This window comes from Caloenas nicobarica, chromosome 15, assembly GCF_036013445.1.
Source record: "Caloenas nicobarica isolate bCalNic1 chromosome 15, bCalNic1.hap1, whole genome shotgun sequence".
Taxonomy (NCBI): domain Eukaryota; kingdom Metazoa; phylum Chordata; class Aves; order Columbiformes; family Columbidae; genus Caloenas; species Caloenas nicobarica.
The window spans coordinates 8,206,707-8,225,412 of NC_088259.1; the positions used below are offsets into that span (position 1 = coordinate 8,206,707).

General features: G+C 55.5%; 1 protein-coding gene across 1 annotated transcript in view; it reads left to right on the forward strand.

The window, feature by feature from the left end:
• The first annotated feature begins 1,366 nt into the window (after window positions 1-1,366).
• CDH22 (cadherin 22) overlaps window positions 1,367-18,706 on the forward strand; it is a 51,741-nt gene continuing 34,401 nt past the window's right edge. The window contains exons 1-3 of the mRNA XM_065645932.1: window positions 1,367-1,858; window positions 6,326-6,620; window positions 16,865-16,984. Of these exons, the coding sequence (XP_065502004.1) occupies window positions 1,634-1,858; window positions 6,326-6,620; window positions 16,865-16,984 (640 nt within the window). The 5' untranslated portion in view covers window positions 1,367-1,633. The remainder of the gene's footprint in view (window positions 1,859-6,325; window positions 6,621-16,864; window positions 16,985-18,706) is intronic.

An 18,706-nucleotide genomic window follows, 5' to 3' on the forward strand; every position in this document is an offset into this window, starting at 1 on the left:
TTAAATGGTTGTTTTTACTGGTTTATTTATACTGTTTAGGATTTAGCTACTTCCATTTAAACACTGTAACTCTGGAAAGGCTGAACGAAAAGGCACGGTGCCTGTTTCTGAATTTGCGGCAGTGCCATCCCCACGGGCCTGCAGGGCTGGCTCCAGTGCGTGGCTTGAGTCATGGAGGAAATGGGCAGTTTGCAGCTGCCGCTCAGGTGTGAAACGGTGTGACGAGGGGAATGAGGACGGGTTGTGCTGCCCTGACGGAGCCCCTGCGGCTGCCGGCTGCGTGCCCTGGGCACTGTGCTGCGTCTTGCTAGCATGGGGCCCTCACGTGCTGACGCTTCTCGTGGTGCCCAGATCGGCACCCCTGGGCTGGCTTTATTTCAGCCTCCCCATGTGTTCAGAGGTCTTCAGTGACTGCAGAACTGCTCTCTGGCAGTGGCATTGCCAGCTTGCCAGGCTTCTGGTAGGGCTTTATAAACCAGCGTGGAGTAACCTGGATGTCAAGGAGAGGGTGTCAGGGTAGGTGGAGTGGGAGGCTTCAGCAGCTGGTGACAGCCTCTCCTGGGGCTCTGCTTTATGTAGGAGTCCTTGAGAACATGAGCAAATGGCCCCCTGCCAGCAACAGACCTCACTCCACTTGGCAAGCAGGGCAGTGTGGTGAGGTGCCCTCGACAGAGGGGCTTCTCGGTCTCAGGGTCCCAGCTGGCACAGATGTCCATCGTGATGAGAGCTCTGCAGCTCCTGTCCTCTCTTCCAGGGTCCCTGTGCTGGCAGGGTCTGTGGGGCTGGGCTGTGCTGTGTGGCAACTGGGGCAGGGTGGGAGATGCTGACCAAGGCTGTGGGGACAGCACGGGGGGCACAAAGCCCTGCACTCACACCAGCACTGACACCTTGGCCTTTTCCAGGCTCCTGGGGATGCTGCCAGCTGCCCTGCACCTCCCTGCGTGACCCAGCAGAGGATGGAAGTGACCGGCATCAGCTGGGCAGAGGACCCTTCGCCGGGTGCTGGGATGTCACCCCCATGAAGGTGGGAGTTACAAATGGGCTTGTGAACGGCGTGTGCGGCACAGGGGCCTGTGCTGCTGGACCCCTCGCTCAGTAGTCCAGGGCCACCGCAGGACAGGGAGACGTTGGCCACAGCAGCTCCTCCTGTTAACTCCTGTGTGAAACCTTACATGGAAACCTCCCCTTCACTGCCCGTGGATGACAGTTGCGGGCGCCCGTGCCCCGCACGCCGCTGCGGAGCTGCCTGTGCGGGGTGGGCAGCAGGCTGTGCGTGACCCTGCTCCCCAGCGAGACCGGCAGCCGAGCACGGAGCCGTGCAGCTCTGTCCTTGGGGACAAATGCCAGCTGCCAGACTCTTCTCTGGAGACCCAGGAGCAGCCTGCGAGGCACCAGCACTGACTGCTCTTGTGCTAGCAGCAGGCAGTCCAGGACGCCTGTTGTCACAGATGTGACTCCAGCCTGCTGGGACAGGAGTGCTCCAGTCGCAGAACACGGCATGCAGCAGGGATGGGGATGCTCTGCGTGGACCGATGAGCCCCAAGGTGCTTGTGTGGACTTCCCTCCTCCTCTTCCTTAAAGGATGCTAGTCGCCTGTCCAAAAGCTCCTGCCCATGCAGCCTCCTAGAGTGCAATGGCGAAGGGTCTGCAGGGCTTCTCATGGACCATGCTGCTGCTGCTCTGTGCCATCCAGGAGCTGGGGACCTGGGCCATGCACACTGCCATGGAGGACCCTGGCCTGGGGCAGCCAGCGGACCCTGCACTACTGGCTGGTGGGCGAGTGAAGCGTGGCTGGGTTTGGAATCAGTTCTTTGTGGTGGAGGAGTACACGGGCACGGAGCCACTGTATGTGGGGAAGGTAAGGAAACCCGATGTCTCCATGGGGCTGAGCAGGCCAGTGGCAGCACAGGGCACGGTGGAGCCTGGCAGGGGAAGGGCCTGCAGGAAGGCTGCTTGTGGGGGCCAGGTTCGAGAATACTCTGTGGACTGGGATGGCAGGAGCTGGTCCATGCTGGGGGGTGGTGAGGTGAATGTGCTCCCAGAGACTCTGGGGCAGGAAGCACACCAAAATTCACATGGATGTTCCTCCAGTTGTGTGCTGGGTTCCCGTGGTGTTTGGGGTGGGTGCAAGAAGGGTGCAGCTCTGGGTGTTGCAGGAGCCATGGGGAAGATTCAGCCTCAGTTCTGTGGGAGGACCTGCTGGGCTGCAGCAGATGTGCAGACTGGGCTGGGTCAACAGGGCGGGCATGTGCTTGTGCTGGTCCCTACCATGTCTCGAGAGCCGAAGTGCTGCTGTAGCACCAAGGGCCTTCCTGCCCCACAGTTGCTGCCATAGGTGCAGCCCTGAAGAAGGTCCATCCCTGGTCCTGTAGCCCTTTCAGCATGGGGGTAACGTGCTGGGTTTTGTTTCATTGCCCCTCCCTGTGGCTCCCTCCTGGTCCTGGAAGGACTCTGCTCTGTTGGACCTGCAGCAGCTGTTTCCCAGCCAATTGTCTCTGCAGACTGGGACTGGCAGAGGAGATGTCCTGCTCTAGTTGTGGCATGGAAATCCTGCTGGTTTGTGGCCAGAGCGAGGATTTTGCAGGATGTATGTATCTCAGGCTGGCTTGCACAGTGTGATGTGGAACGTGCTTGGTGTGGGTGTGCAGGGCATGGAGGGACCCTGGAGGCCAACACTTGTGTTGGTTTTCTTAGGGCTTGCCAGGAGCTGTGTCCATCAGGCCGGTGCTGTGGGCAGCCCTCGGTGCTGGTGAGGAGCCGCGCTGTGTCACCTGCTGCTCCCAGGGCCGGGACTTTGCTGAGCTTTGCCTGGGCAGCAGCACCCACGAACTTCCAGGGAGAAGCTCTGGGAAGTTTTGGGCTTGTCGTAACCAGAGCATCCTGCTCTGCTGTGGGAAGGTGTGATAGTGGTCACAGAAGCATGTTGGTGCTCCCCATGCTGGAAGAGCCCTCATCTCCCTCCAGCAGCCTCCCCGCTCTGCAAGGGGATGGTTATTCGTGTTGTCCTGGCTCTTACCATTCATTGCTTGTGCACCCCATGGACAGGAATGCTGGCAAACAATAACAGTGCCTTGCTGGGCCGGACTGGGTCTGTCCTTGGGAACCTGCTCCTTCTCTGGTTTGTGACCTCCTGGGCCGTGGGCAGGCTAGACGTGGACCTCTGCTCCCTCCACTCCTGGTGTCCTGAGGATGAAGGAGCATTTTGTCTTGAGACTGCTGGGCTTTGTCCTTCTCTGGGAGCTGTGGAGAAGCTGCCCTGTGGCTCCCAGGCTGATGAAGGCCTGCTGGCTGTTGGGGCCAGCCGGAGCTGCCCCGGGGGAGCCTGGGCTCTCCCCAGGGAAACTGCCCCGGAGCTCTTGCAGCAGGGCTGTCTGAGGGCCTCAGCTGTCTGGTCAGGAGTCTGGAGGAGGCTGCAAAATGGGTTTCTTGGCCAGGGGCCAGCTGGGATTTCAGTGGTGATTTGTGTCCGTTTCAGCAGACGCTCTGAGTCGCGCTCCTCCGCTCGGCGCAGTTACAGGTAATTCACGGCTCCCTGGGGAGCAGCTGGAGGCATCGGGCCCTGTCAGACCCCAGAGGTAGCCCTGCAGCCGCCTCGTCTCCAAAACGAGCCCAGGAACCTACAACTAACCCACTTCACAGCCCCCTCCCACATCCTTCACCGCATCACCCACCCCACTCGGTTAAACTGCCTGTGCTGGAAACTGTTCCCTGTGAATATTGCTCCCCGGGACTGGGAGAGGTTGGGGTGACCCCTGGGGTGGCAGCGTGCCGGCCCCTGGGTTTGGGAGCCCCTTTGCGCAGGGAGCTCGTGGCCACCTGTGCTGTGGCTGGGGCTTGCCCTCCCTGGAAGCCTCTTGCACACCTCCGTGTGCGTTTCGAAGGGCCCGTACCACTTCCATAAAATCTGGGTTCTCTAGCTAATCCTTCTTCTGAACTGTAATTTCCCCTGAGGCTGCTGTCAGTTTGATGTGGATTTCTTTAGGTTTTTTAAATAGAATTATGGGGTCAGCACTAGTTACAAACTTCTGCATGTGGACAGATCTATTTTAGATAGAGGAGAGGATTAAAGGGAAAAAAGCAGATTTAATTAAGTTGCTAATATTTAAAGAAAATTGATGAACTCGGGCTTTATGAGTTGAAGCAAACAGAGTGTGCCTTTATTACAGGCTAGTTTTTATTTGATTTTCTTTCTTTTCTAGCCCCAGAGTCATTTTTTTATTTGTGTATCTGTGCTTTCTGTTTAATTGCTTTTAATAAGGAATGTGCACCTCTGTTCACATTTAATTTTGATTTAATTATTAGTAAGTAATTAATGGCTTCCTAAAATTCCTGGTTTGTAGCCTTTTAGGACAAGGAAACTATTTTCCTGTTTAACAAACTGAACAGATGAGCCGTTTGTGCCCCTTCCAGCTGGGCCTGGCTGCTGTGGACACTGGTCCCTGGCTGGGGGAGCGGAGCGTGGCCGGGGGTTCCCTCGGCTTGGGGGGCAGCTCAGGTGGAGCTGCCGGGGGTCCCGTGGGACCCCGCAGCTCTGTGTGCTGTGACGAGCAGGGGGAGCATCCCTGGGCCTGGGGCAGCCCCCCTTGGGGGCTGTGGTCTGTGATCCAGCCCTCCCCCATTAGTTGTTGTTTAGTCAAGCAGCACAGATTTAGCTCTTTTAATCTTCCCTTGTAAATCAATCTCTACAGCCCCTTGAGCCCAGGCTCCATTTTTCTTCCTAGCGTTCCAGTTTGCAGGGATGCTGGTGTCTGCTTCCAGCAGTCAGTGATGAGCAAATATGTAAAGAGGATGTGCTGAGAGCTCAGTGTGGTTCTGGGAAGAGGTGCTGGGTGGTTTATATCTGGCCTAATTATTAATCACGAGCCTGGTGTTCAGCAGAAAAATGCAGGTTTCTGTTACCTGCGCTGTACAGACCTGGTGCACCTTTTTCTTTCTGAAAAGCTTCATCTCTGGCAGGGTAGTAGTGAACGTTAGGGAGAGGATTACAGCTGGAGGGGCAGCAAGCTCTCCAGCAGCCGGGAAGGGCTGGGGGGGACGGGGACGGGGTGGGATGCTGTGCAGAACAGGGCCCAGCATCCCCGCAGGCGGCTCCCGAGGGCTCTGTGACCAAGCTGCCTTCCCGGGCAAGCCAACAACATGGGCAGTGATATGTGAATGTTGTGTAAAATGCAGTGAATTGTCTAATGCGTGGGCCCCTCACTCATGAAATAAATATATAAACTGTATCTAACAAGACAAATATAATGAAGGCCTCATAAAAAAGAGGCAGCTCTGGTATAAATTCTTGCTGGTGGAGCTGTATGTCTGAAAGGTGGATTATAGAACTGCAGTTTGGAAGATTGAATGGCCCATAAACATTTTCATATTTCATTAGCCGATTAATGGACGGCTTTTTTCTCTTTTTTTTGGGGGGGCACAACTTTGCTGATTCTAAGCAGAAATTGTAGGAAGCAAATGAAAGCAGATGATGAAATCTTTCCGGGGGCCTGTCCCATTATGGATTGTCCCAATTAATGCCCGTGCTGCTCTCTGTCAAGATGCATTCTGCCTGTCCAGTTACTGTTAATAGATTTCTCATAAGTGGCTGAATTCTAAAAACCTCATAACTCAGTTTAATGCCACCAATAAAATTATCTCTGGACGTCTGGCCTGGATTCCAGTCAGCTCCTGGTCTGTGGGGAGCTGCTGTTTACCCTTTCTTTTCCTAATTTCAAACACCGTCTTAATTAGAAAATGAAGCAGGGATTGGCTACAAAAGCATCTTCCCCAGGGTATGTTTTTCATCCTGAACACAGGCCCAATTTGCCACGTTCTCTGGCAGGTTTGCTGTGTCGGGGGCCGGTGGAGGGTGCGGTGGCCGGAGCGGGGCTGGCAGGTGCGGGTGGGCAGGTTCGTGGGACAGATGCCGCCGGTGCCTCCACACCTCCACGGGGCCGCATGGGAGCGGTGATCCGCACTGGTGGGGTCCTGGCTCCTTGCGCATGGGGAAGCCTCTTTTTCTGGAGCGCTGTTAAGTTGTCCTTCCCTTTTCCGGCATCTCGTGACCTCGTAGTGGTGGGGTTTGTCCCTTGGTTTGCAGTGCGGGGGGGTACTGGCAGGATTTGTGATCTGCCGAGCGTATGGTGGCATAGGCAGGACTGAAGCTCCAGTTTGTTGGGCCTTCCTCCGTGCACAGACGTTGTTTGGTGTTCTGTGCTGCTCTCCAGTCCAGCGGTAGCAGAGGGAGCAGACGGGCACCATGCAGGGCCAGGGGCTCCACACCTGTGTGTGGTCTCTACCGTGGGGGCCCCAGCCTGCTCCCACCTTCTCCCTCTTTCCCTGGCAGATCCACTCAGACTCGGATGAGGGGGACGGCTCCATCAAGTACACTATCTCCGGGGAGGGCGCAGGGACTATCTTCCTCATCGATGAGATCACAGGTGACATCCATGCCACCGAGCGCCTGGACCGGGAACAGAAAACCTTCTACACACTGCGAGCTCAGGCCCGTGACCGGCAGACAGACCAGCTGCTGGAGCCCGAGTCGGAGTTCATCATCAAGGTGCAGGACATCAACGACAGCGAGCCGCGCTTCTTGGAGGGGCCCTACATCGGCAGCGTGGCTGAGCTGTCCCCTGTCGGTAGGTCTCCTGGGTGGGAGGAGGTGGGCTGGGAAACCTGCGCGCCTCTCCTGTCAAACCTTGAGCCTGCTGTACCCTGCAAATCCCAGGGATTCCAGCTGAGACCAGAGCTAGGGAGCCAAAACGGAAAAATAAATAAGGTGGCTTAAGGAAAACAAGTGAATAAATCCTCTGAGCTGATTGCCAGTCTGTGGCTGAGCGCTCAGTCTCAGCCCTAAGCCGTGCCCTGGAGACGGGTCGTGGCGGTGCCAGCTGCCCGTTTTGCACTTACCCTGGTTTCGCTCAGCCCTCCCAGCTCCCAAATGGAGGGGCAGGCGGGAGGACGGGCTGAACCCTTGCATGCCGAGGGGCTCATGGCTGCCCGTGGTTCTGGTTAGCCTGGGTGGGGTTTCTCCCTGGCTGCCTGTGCCCCAGACCATCCTCTGTCTGCTGCTGTGCTGCTCTCTGGAGCAGCCACCCCTCGTGCATCCCCGCCGAGCCCCTCTCACCAGGCTGCTGGATTTCCTCTGAGGTGCCAGCTGTTGTTGACGGAGATTGGGGAATTCGTGTATCTTGTGACAGAAGTGTGGCTTCCCTGTGTTACTGCTAGCATGCCTGTTCCTTGCCACCAGCCATCTTTGAAGTCCTTTGGTGGTCAGCCTGGCTGGGGTGAGTCTGTTCCCCGAGATGGCAGAGAGAGGCAGAGCTTTGCGCTCACTTGAGCATCAGGAGGGCCACAGGGTGTTGATGCGTGAGCTGCAGCATTGCTGCCCGTGCTCCCCAGCTGGGAGCAGCAGCTCGAGTCCCGGGAGAGTGACCGGCTCCTGGAATGTCACAGCCTCCCTGTGCACATCCGGCTCTTCTCCCCATTGACCAGGCTGTGCATGCCGGCACATGCTGCAGGTAGGGAGCTATAAATCACTGTTCTCCAAAGGTTGGCGTCAAGGTAGGAGAGACCGGCTGATATCAAAGACAAGGCAGTCCCCAACGCTGTCAGCATGGGAGAGAGTGCCAGTGCCAGAGCTGCGAGGGGGAGCAGTCCTGGGGAGTGGGGCCGAGCCGCACAAGGGGCTCGGCAGGTCAGGCGAACCGCAGGGTCCTGCTGTGCTTGTGCAGGAGGGTCTGGCTGAAGAAATGTCCTGGCAGCAGGGTGCAGGGGGATGGTGCTGGGATCTGTGCTGCCCCAGGACAGAGCCCCGGCTCTCCATGGTCAATGTGCAGTGAGACTGGTGCATGGCCTCCTGCAGGTACAGATGTGCAGGAATTGCCCCCAGCAGAGGAGATGCTGCTGCCTGGATTTCTGTTGACGTATGGAGAACAAGATCTCCTGAGGCATCTCAAGCTCTCCTTCCTCTGCCATTTACCTGCACAAATCCTTTCCCAAGTCAGAGAGTTGACCCCTTGAACAGCAGCCATGTGCTCCTGGCGAAATAAAAGACAGCATGTGGGCAGCAAAGCAGGAGGCATCCTGTTCCCAAAGGGAAGAAAGAAATTAAATTAATCTGTTTTGCTTGAACAACATTTAAAAAGGAAGGAATTCTTGACTCTGAGTATTAGACAAGGATCCCAGTTCTTTGAAAATCACTAACAATTATGGAGCTGCCTGATCAGACTGATGTGAACAAGGCATATCAAAGGAGACAGTTTCTATGCGAAATTGGAGATCAGAGGGAGAAAGAAACACGGTTTCACAACATGAAAGGAGGCGATTCCTGCAAATTAAAATACTCAGAAGTTAAAAGTGAAGAGGAGTGTTGTGAACGGTGTGGGCTGTGCTTCCAAGCTGCATGCTCAGAGACAGGAGCTGGAGCCAGGAGCCTGTTGTGCTCACCAGAGTGTCGGAGCTCCTCTGCACCAGCCTGGCCCTGGAGATGGCCCAGCTGAGGGGCCGGGAGAGCTTCACACAGCATCTCCCGTCAGCGCTGCACGGGGTGCAGAGCTGGGGGTGCCCACATGCTGCTGGGTCGCCAGCTCCCTCACAGTTCTGCCCCAGTGTCCTGGTGCTTTGCCCAGAAACAGGTGGCACAAAGGACACGATAAGCACATACTATGGAAGCATAAACAAGCCTGAGAAGCACCTTTCTCCCCAGCCCTCTGGGCTTCAGCAGTTTCTCTGCTCATCCACTGTGGCCCTGGTGTGGACACAGAGGGAGATGGGGTTGGTCATGGACCTGGGGTGTGAAGTTCAGCTCCAGCTGCTGTAGGAAGGGCTGAGGAAGCAGGACATGGGATGCTGTGTGGGCCAGGGAGGTGAAGTTCAGGACTTTCTTATGGAAAATACCCTGCCAGGCCTGCTTGTGTGGGAGTGCTCCTTCTGTGGCATCAAGGCCTGGTGCTGTTGCAATTATGGCTTTTTTGTGGTTGCTATTGGTAGCAATGTTCGCTGTCTCTGAGCTGGATGGGTCATCTCCCCTAGACCTGAGAGGTGAATGGGAGCATGCCTGGCCTTCCTGAATGTGGGTGGAGGTGACCTCTGTGCTGGCCAGGGAGGAGCAGGGCAGCTGGGCAGCTTGGGGAGAGCTTGGGTTGGCCACTAATACATCAAGATCAAGGTCAGAGCCTGGGACCTGCTGGTGAACATGCCTGTTCTCTGCTCCATTTGGGTGCAGATGTTTTCCAGGATCACCATGGTTCCTGGTTCAGCTGTGCTCTGCTGGGGAAGGGGCTGGGATGGGACCACCCCAGGGCCAGGGCCACTCTGCAGCTTGGAGCTCGTTTGCAGGGAGCTTTTCGTTCCCTGGCTCTGTTGCTCCAACAGCCTTTGCTCTGTGGCCCAGCCTGAAAAGTGCAGATGATCTCTTCTTCCTCTCTTGTTCCTGCCTTCCCAGACCTCCCCAGGGTTTGTGCTGGGGGCTGCCCAACTGGGTGGCGTTTCTTCTCACTCATGGTAGCTGCAGCTCCCCATTCCCTGCCAGGACCATCATCCCAGCTCCCAGAGGTGGATACCTTCCTGGGGCATAAAGAGGAATAAAACAAATACAGTCAGATCTGCTCTGTGACAGCAGGAGTGGATCAAAGGACATTATTTGCATAATGGAGTACTAATTGGGAGGGAAAGTCATTTGATTTCCTAGTGTCTAAGAGGGAATAACAAATGAGAGAACTACACAAACTCACAGAGTGGCTGGCAGTGCTTTGAGCACACCTGCCCCTGGCTGTGTGCCGGGCCAGGGCAGCACGCTGTGGTACATTCAGCACACGTGCTGCTGGAGGCTGTAAGACCAAGTCAGGGTGGACTAAAGGCCTCCTTGTTCCAGGATCTTGTCTTGACAGTGGCCAAAGCTGATGCTTATGGAGGAGGAGGAACAGCACACACAGCATGTGTGATGCTCCTCTTAATATTCTCCCTGTCAGCAACCAGTTTTGGTTGGGGATTTCTTCAACTGTGGGTGATTTCCGTGAGTTTAGTCAGCTTCACTGTCTGTCTTCCATTAACTCATCCAGACTCACTGTAAACCTCTGCAAAGGGAAAGGAAAAGGGGTTGCTGTTGCTGTCTGACAGATCAAAAATGGCAGATGCAAGACGGTCAGGAAGGTAAGGCCAGAATTGGGGATTTGTAAGGGGCAGAGGTGGTGCCTGGAGCTGCCCCCAGCCCATGGAGCTGGGCTGAGCATGTACTGTGCCCCTGGAGAAGTCAGTGTTTTTTACACACAGAGCACAGGCTGACACTGAGCTCCTGCACTGGAGGAAGCGCATCCAGATGGGAGCTGACCCAGCAGTTACCAGGGCTCCCTTGGCATGGCAGGACCAGCTGCAAGAGCAGGTTTCAAATGATGTATCTCTAGAAACCTCATCTGGTCTGGGGCTGCTGGGCCGTCAGGAAGAGAGAGTGCAGCTGCTGGGGAGCATTTTGCAGACAGCAGGGCATGGAGCCGTGGAATGAATGCTGCCGTTGGGGTGCAGGGGAGGCAGGTCTGAGTGGGTGCTGGCGGGAGGGAGCAGAGGGCTCAGCCTGGCAGAGTGAGCGGGGCTGCTCCTGCCCCACGGCTGGCAGCAGTTGCTGCAGGCGATGCCCTGGGTCCCCCGGCTGAGGACAGCAGGGGCTGGTGCTGCTCCCTGGGAGCGTTTTGCTGGCTGCTGGCTGACCGGGCACACGCGCGGGCTGGCCCAGGGACCGCCTGTCTGCAGGACTAGCTGAGCTGTGAGCCCTGCCACAGCCCCACCGCTGCCCTGTCACCTCAGGAAGGGACTGTGGGCAAAGAGCTTGCAGGCTGCTCTGTGCCGCACCTGGGAACCCCAGTGCCAATCACCCCAAAATCCTGAGCTGAGCAGAGTCCAGTACCAAAGGAAGAGACCTGCAGCTGCAGGAGGAGGTTGGATGGGACCCAGCCAACTGCCACGGAACTGCAAGAGCTTCACCTTGTAACAGGAGATGCTAAAATTAGCTGTGTTTTGGGCTCCCTTCCTGGGCTCCCTGGGGTCTGCGTACCAGCTGTCTGCTGCACACAGGCATGAGCCCAAATCCAGCACACACTGCCTCCTGCAAGGCAACTCGTTGGTTGTGCAGCGCAGGTGTTGCAGCCCAGAGCTTGTTTCTCGACTGTTTGTGGAGCATGCAGAGCCTGGAGTGAGGGACATGCTAGGAAAAGTGCATCCTTTCCTCAGAACATCACTCTTCCCTTGGTGCATTTTAGTCTCCTTATTTCTCTGTGTAGCACGAAGTCCAGATTAGAGATGATATGGCTGTACAGACTGAAACTTGGGGTCAAGCTCTGAGTCTAGCACAAAGCTGGCTGAATGCAGAAGTGATTATTGTGAGGAGAAATTGTTTAATCTCCACACTGGAAGCAGAGAAAAATACTTTGTTTAACATGCAACCAGAACACTTGAAGGCAGTGTGATCTTTTTTTCCTTGATAGAAAGTGCTTAAAACACTTGGGTGCAGCTGGAAGCTGCTGGGACAGCAGGCAGCTGGGGCTGCCCTGCCTGCTGGTCCGCAGTGAGGCTGCCCCTTCCCCTTCCTCGCTGCACTCTTGCTCGTGGCGCAAGCGCTGATCCCACTGCCCCACACATCTGAGCATCTGCTGCACCCTCTTGTCCAGTCTGCATGTGCTGAGGCCCGCAGGGAACCTGGCTCCCTTAATTTAATGCTTTGGTTTGTTTCCCAAGACTCTGTATCTTCCTGCTTGGTTGGGGTTGGGGTGCCTTGTGCAATGGGTTTCTCTGGCCAGACACCACAAAGGATGTTTCCACAGTTGTATATTTGAGCAATTCCACCACAGCCATGTTAGGTCCCTTGGGCTTGGCCTGTGAGGTGGGAGGGCTCTGCAGTGAATCTCCTCTGGGTCAGATTTGGCTTCCTACCAAGTCAGGATGTTCCTGAGACTGCAAGAAATTCACTTTTGCTCCAGTGATTTTTAAGCTTCTCTGGTTTATTTTCTTCCCTGATGTCCTGCCTGCTTGTTCCTCGGGTGCATCAGCCATTACATGTATTGTGGGAAAATGAAAGCTGTAAACTGCATTGTTTATAAAATCTCAGCTGCACCGCATCCCCTCAGCCATGCTGAGGTTGCTGAGATGAAGTGCTGCGTGCTGGCATCAGCCCAGGGCCTGTGGCTTTGCATGACAAAGCGCTGCTCTCGGAGTCCTTTGTGTTGTGCAGTGCTTAAGGGACCGTGTGCTGTCCTGGAGCTGGTCAGAGCTGCACAGAAAGGTGCTCTGAGCATGGGCAGAGCTGTTCCTGGGCGCAGTGTGAGCTGAAGGTGGGGGCTGAGCCCCAGAGCTGCTCTGGAAAGCAGCTGGAGGCTCCTGCCTGCACGAGGGAGGGGCGAAGGCTGCCGTGTGGAGGGGCAGTTGGATTTAGCAAATGTTGGCTTTCCCTGCTGTATCTCTCTGCAGGCCTGGAGCCTGGCTGTGGTCTGTCCCTAAGGAAGTGACGGGTCCTGTTGGCTTGCTTGTGGATTCAGTGTGGACCCTCTTTGCTCTTGGACGTGCTTGGAGTTTGCCTGTCGACATCTGTTTTAGCTAAATGCGTCTGAAGTGAGTGGCATAGTAAGTGCTCTGGAGCCATTGACCCTCTGCGTGCAGGCGAGCGGAACCTCCTGGATCGCTGGAACTGGCCCCAGAGGCCCTGGCTGCCGTGGGGACAGTGGTGACAATGCTGGGACAGGTCTGTGTTAGTGTTTCAAAGGTGCTCAGCAGAGCCCCGTCCGTCCGAGCTGGGGCTGTGCCACGGTGGCCAGGCCAGCCCCGAGCACGACACTGCTGTGCGGGCCGGTCCGCAGCGGGATGGGGCTGTGGGCAAACAGCCCCGGGATCCCAATGGCCCCGGGGCATCGCCGGGTGCTGGCAGCCCCGCTCTGCTGCTGATCCCAGATCCCTGCTGGGATTAATCTCCCTGGTGTGCACAGTCCAGGGCTGGCTGGTCCGTGGCAGGTGTCCAGGATGGCTCAGTGCGGGGAGCAGCCCCGGCAGGGCTGGTGCAGCCGCAGGGCAGCTGGTGGCCGGGGCTGCGTCCCCCATGGCGCGGGGTCAGCCCTGCAGCCCCAGAGCAGCTGTGGGGAGGGTTGATCTGAGTCAGGGTTTGATCTGCTGTGCCAGGTCGCACCTTTGCAGGAAGCAAGAGATGGACTCTGACTCATTAATTTTTATGTAAAATGTTTGATTTCTTCTAGTTCTGTGGAGTGAGCTGGCCGTGGAAGAACGGAGGTCTTTATCTCTTTTTCATGTGTCTAATTATCTCTCTGGATATGAGTTCAGGCTTCCTGGTTATGGGAGGTGGGTTATACAGTACATGATGGATGTTTAGATTTTATTTATTGTATTTTTTACTGCTAAGGCACATGCCAGAAAACTAAATAAAAGTTGTACATGTGGTACTTGCTGTAAGGAGTGCTGTGCTTGTAGAACAGGGACTAATACCAGAGCAGGGGTAGGAGCCAGTGTTCCTGGGCTTATCTCTGCAGGAAGATGAGGATCAGGTTAAACTGGAATTCAAGACCTTTGCTCTTCAGATTGAAAGAGAGCGGGAGAGAAGGATGGAAAAGGGATAAGAGGGGATTAAGAAAGGATACTGGAAAGTTGGACTCTTAGATTCCTGATATCCTATAGGTGACCTTGAGCAGGCTGCATTGCATCTTCATAGACTGGGAGTCCAGGCACAAAGTGGGGTTAATGTTCCCCACCTGCCTGTTATTGCTCAACGGTCAGTGAGATGCTCTGAGGGCAGCTGGAGAGGGGCAGAGCCCTCATCACCTTCAGGGCTGCTGGCTTCAGCTGAGGGGCAGAACGCTCGATCCTGCTGCCTCTGAGCAAAGGTGCCTTGCTGCCGCGCTCCTCGTGCTGCCGCGCTCCTCGTGCTGCTGGAGTGGGGAGTGCTGGTCCCGGACACGGGCACACACCTGGGACCCGACAGCCTGGATCTGCAGCCAGAGGCAGCCCCGTGGACCAGGAGCCTCTGTGCCAGCACTGGGACGTCCAAGAGCAGCAACCTGCCTGGCTTGTCCAGGGTATGGCCTAAAATGGAGAAACAAAACCCACCTCTGGGTGGGCAGGGATCCTGCCTTTCCCTTGTGCTCTGGCACTCAGTTTTGCAATGTCCATGTAAATACTGGAACATAAGGAGTACAGCTGTTTGATAGCTACGGATTAGTAGGTGAATTATGCAATTGAGTGAGTGCATGTGGGGAGAAGCAGAATGAGATGCAGAGCCTGAATGATCACTGGGCTGGCACCTGTGGGGTGATGCCACTGAGGTGGCTGGGACAGAGGGTTGTGCTATAGTCACTGGGCCACTCGCTCTGTCTGCATGCAGGTGGCCCTGGCCCAGGTTATACTGTGCACAGGGCAAGTGCAGGCAAATAACTCTGGGCTTATGTACGTGTGGGTGAGCTTTGGGTCTGCTAACCTGTTGTCTCCGAGGTGCCAAGGCAAGAGTGAATGTTTCTTGGCGTGTGGGGTGTTTGTGCAAGGTCAGCAGGTTGTGCCCATGGTGGTGATTGTGCTAGAGGTGCAGGTGCTGCTGTGACACCGGGCATGGACTCAACTGGTCGCTGCCAGGCTGGGCACAGGAGAGCCCAACCTATTGCCAGGGGCAGGTGCTGCTTTTTGTGTTCTCAGGCTTTGACACCTCCAGCACCCCTAGCAGGGCTTCTCTGCTGCAGCTGGGAGAGGGGTGCTGAGACCCCAGGGCCGTGGACTTTCCCTTCTCTGATCCCTTCTCAGCTTTCTGGTCAGAGCTTCCCAAGGGAACAGGCCAGGCTGCCTGGGGGGTGCGCAGGTGCTGGTGCGGGGTGATCTGCCTTGGTCACACCTGGTGAAAGTTGTGTGATGGCAGCGGGGGAGGCGGCAGGACAGACCCTTTCAAGGAAATGCAGCAACAGTATTTCTTACACAGTTGTTTACAAGGCAGAGAGCTAGTGTTGCTGTGGTGTAATCTGGACGTGCCTGGCAGGGATGCACCATAACTTCACTCAAGACAGCAAAGCATAAATAAGTTGACTCGAACTAGCTTGTTGCTGAAGACTGATGAGGGGGATTCTCATGTTATCAGCAGAGCAGCAGCTCTGAGAAGATGCCAGGGAGAATGAAAAGCGACTACGGTAACTGCTCATTTTCTTCAGTGAACTCCCTTTGCAGGAGATTAGAAGTGAACTGGACTTAGGGTAAACTTGTGCATCCCAGCTGCTTGCAGCAGCGTTGCTGTCTCCTCCCTCTTGTCTGCAAGCTGTGAGCTTGTGGTCTCCTGACAGGGGAAGAGGAAGGCACCAGGGACTGGAGCTTCTCATCCTCTACCTGGGTGGTTCCAGCTCCATTCTGCCCACTGTGATGGGGGAACAGAGGCTGCTTCTGATTTGGGGGGTGTGTGTACTTCTGGTGTTTGGGAATGTAATGGGTCTAGACTCAGATGCTGATAGCTAGTAGTAAGCCTGGTTCTGTTATTCATGACATAGGTCTAGCCAAGACCAGCCTGCGAGATTCTTTGCAGCAGATGGATGGACTGCGGAACAGAAGGGTTTCTGGACCAGAGTGTGGTACCTCTGGTCCTCAGCTGGTGGCACAGCAGCCCTGAGAGCTGCGTGAGGCAGAGCAGAGCTGCTGGGCGCAGCAGGGTGAGCTGCGAAATGCTCCTTCCTGGCCCCTGCAGTTCGGGCTGGTCTTGTGCCCTGGAGTCATCTCTGAAGTAAAATCCACCTTCTAAGTGCAATCATTGTTGGGGGATCTTGTCTGTTACAAATTACTGGCTTCTCTGCCAGCCTTGTCAGCTCTTGACCATGTCAGTACCTTGCAGCAGGGAGTTCCCCAGTTGGTTTGATTTTTCCTGTGAGCAGCTCAGGGCTCTTCTGCCCATCCTGCACCTCATCCCACCAGAGAGCAAACTGGTGCAGTGCTTGACCACCTCCGGGGCAGGGATGCTCGAGTCCGGTGCTAAAGACAGAACTGGGTAGCTTGTCCTCACAGGTCTGCAGTCACAGCATCTCCTTTCTCAGAGGTGTCTGTAGGTAGGATTAGGCTTCCCCTCCTTCCTCTCTTCTGTTGTTTCTGTAGATCTCAGCCCCTTTGCTCCTGGCCCCATTCTCACGTCCTGGGTCCTGCTTTTGTCAAATTGAACATGATGTCCAATTACAGCCATCACAGGGACAGCTGGAGTCAAGCACCCAGTTTAATGAGGCAGCGTTGAAAATCAATAACTTAATTGCAGACATTTGATGGACTTTTATCCAATTTATAGTCCTCTTGCCCTGCTACGTGTAGAGCATGAGGACGTGGTGCTGTGTCTGTCTGGGCAAGCAAAAGCCTTTCCTCTCCCATGGCTGTTGTCCCTTTGCAGGTCTATCTGTGGCAGAGCTCTGGTCCTGCAGGGTGGGTCAGGCCCTGCCTGGGAGGTCCCTCTGTGGGCTGGAGGTGACCGTGGTGCTCAGTGACAGGAAGGGGCAGCTGTGGTGATAACAGCTTGTCCCCAGCTCCTTCCCAGATGGTTCTGCAGAAATATTCTGGGAGAAAAGCTCCCAGCTATTCATGTCAGTGGTCTCCTGGAGACCAGGTCCTGCCTGGACAGCAGCACCGCGGTGGCCCACGGTCCAGTCTCTCCTGCCACTCTGCAGGGCCAAAGTGGCATTTTCAGCAGGGTCTGGAGTCCTGGCGCTCAGGCCTTTGGGGGAGGCGATGCTGCATTTGCACCCAGCTGTTCCCATTTCCATCAGCACATGTGGGTGATCAGTGCCGGCCCCTGATCTCCTGTTCTGCCAGCCTGGGGCCCTGAGCTTTGCTTTGTTCTCCTGGCCTCCTCCCTGACTTTTTGTTTTCCTCCTTGTCGCTGCTGCAGGCACCTCTGTGATGCAGGTGATGGCATCTGATGCTGATGACCCCACGTACGGGAGCAGTGCCCGGGTAGTCTACAGCATGCTGGAGGGCGAGCAGCATTTCACTGTGGACAGTAAAACAGGTGAGCAGCACCCGGCTGGGCTGGGGTGTCGGGGACCGGACCATGGCTGCGCATCCGGCATCTCCCCGGTGCATGGCTGTGTGCAGCAGGCCTGCGCCTCTGTGCTGGGACCAGCGCAGGAACAGCCGTGCCACAGGCTGTGTTGGGTGCTGGGAGGAAGCCCGGCAGCTCTGCAGGCTGCTGCCCAGCTCGTGGCAGTGCCTGCAGCGAGAGCTGCAGCTGCCAGCCCAGCGCACCCTGCCCAGTGCAGATGTGCACCCACGGGCATGTCAGATCTCGGCGTGAAAGGTTTAAGTACTACCAGAGGGGCCTTCCCAAAGGCTGCATTGTTATCACCAGGGCTTTGATTAAAGGTAACGCTTTAAACTAAGGATCGGTTTATAAATGTTCTATTAATATTTAATGAAAGAACAGTAGAAGCTCATCCATTCCTTAATAACTTATAATAGAGCCTGTTGTAAAATGCCTCTGTAATAAATCCCTAGCAGATGATGCTGTGACATACTGGCTAGAGTAGACCATAACCAGGAGATGTTGGGGTATATATTCTCCTTGCCTCCCAGGAGTGTGACTCTCATTACCCGTAATGGGAGCGTTGCAAGCTTTCTAAGGAGGGAAGACACTCAAATGCTAATAAGAGGTATTTAAGGCACAAAGCATGCAGTAAAGTACCCACAGTTTAATGAAAAATTGTCGAAGGACAAGCAGGCTGGATAGTTGCAGCTCCTGGGCAAGCTGGACAGCAAAGTCCCCTCCCACCCTATTGCTGAACCACAGTGACAGGGGCTGAGATCTACCCCTGGACTGAAGTGCCAAGTGTCTGTCAGGCTGACCTGTCCCTGTGCTAAGAGTTATTTTCTAAGGCTATTTTTATGTAAGAGTGAAATTTGTTTGGAGGCTCTGGAGTAAGGCGAGTGTAAAGAAGGCAAGCATGCCTGACCTCCGCACCCGCGTGAAGCCGTGCACTTCCCAAAAACTAGCATGGTGCACGGGCCAGCCGGTCCCAGCCCTGTCCGTGCCACCAGCCCTGGCTGCCACTGCAGAAAGCTCAAATGTGCGTAGCTCCTAAGCACACCTGACAGCAGAGCTGGGGCACAGATGGAAATGCCTTTGTTTGGATAGAGGCTGGTGCAGTGGGGAAAGAGCAGCTTCACCCACTCCTGGCCCAGAGGCTGCTGCAGCCGGACTTGCATCTCTCCCAGATTTGCTTTGTTTTATTGTGGGGTGGGGAGAGATGGATGAGCAATGGCCTAAACACAGAAAATTCAGGTGCATGTGAGATCCTGTTAATCTGAGACAGCTTTGTGTGTGTGTGAGCCTGGCTGCTAGAGTGAAGAGGGACCACTGGGAGCAAAACGCACAAGCCAGGACATGCAGAGGCTCAGCTTCCTGCAACAACATTAATGCTCTGTATTAAGGCATAAACTAAAATGTGCCCTGTGGGACTGTGCTGAGAATTAATGTCACTCTGGGAATCCAAGCTTCTTGATTCCTTGACTTTTTGTGTCTTAATTCTCAAGCTGGTTGTTTCATACACTATGGGGGTTGATTTACTACTGTTCTACTTGCTTATGATTCATAAAAGCAAAACTGCTGACAGTCTGCAGAAGAGTCCTCGGCCCCTCTTGAGCGTGTCTGTTTCCAGAATATCTGACCGCTGCAGCAGGTGCTGGGCCTGACTCCGCTGATGTCTGAGCTGCAAATGGCCTCTCGGAGCCGCAG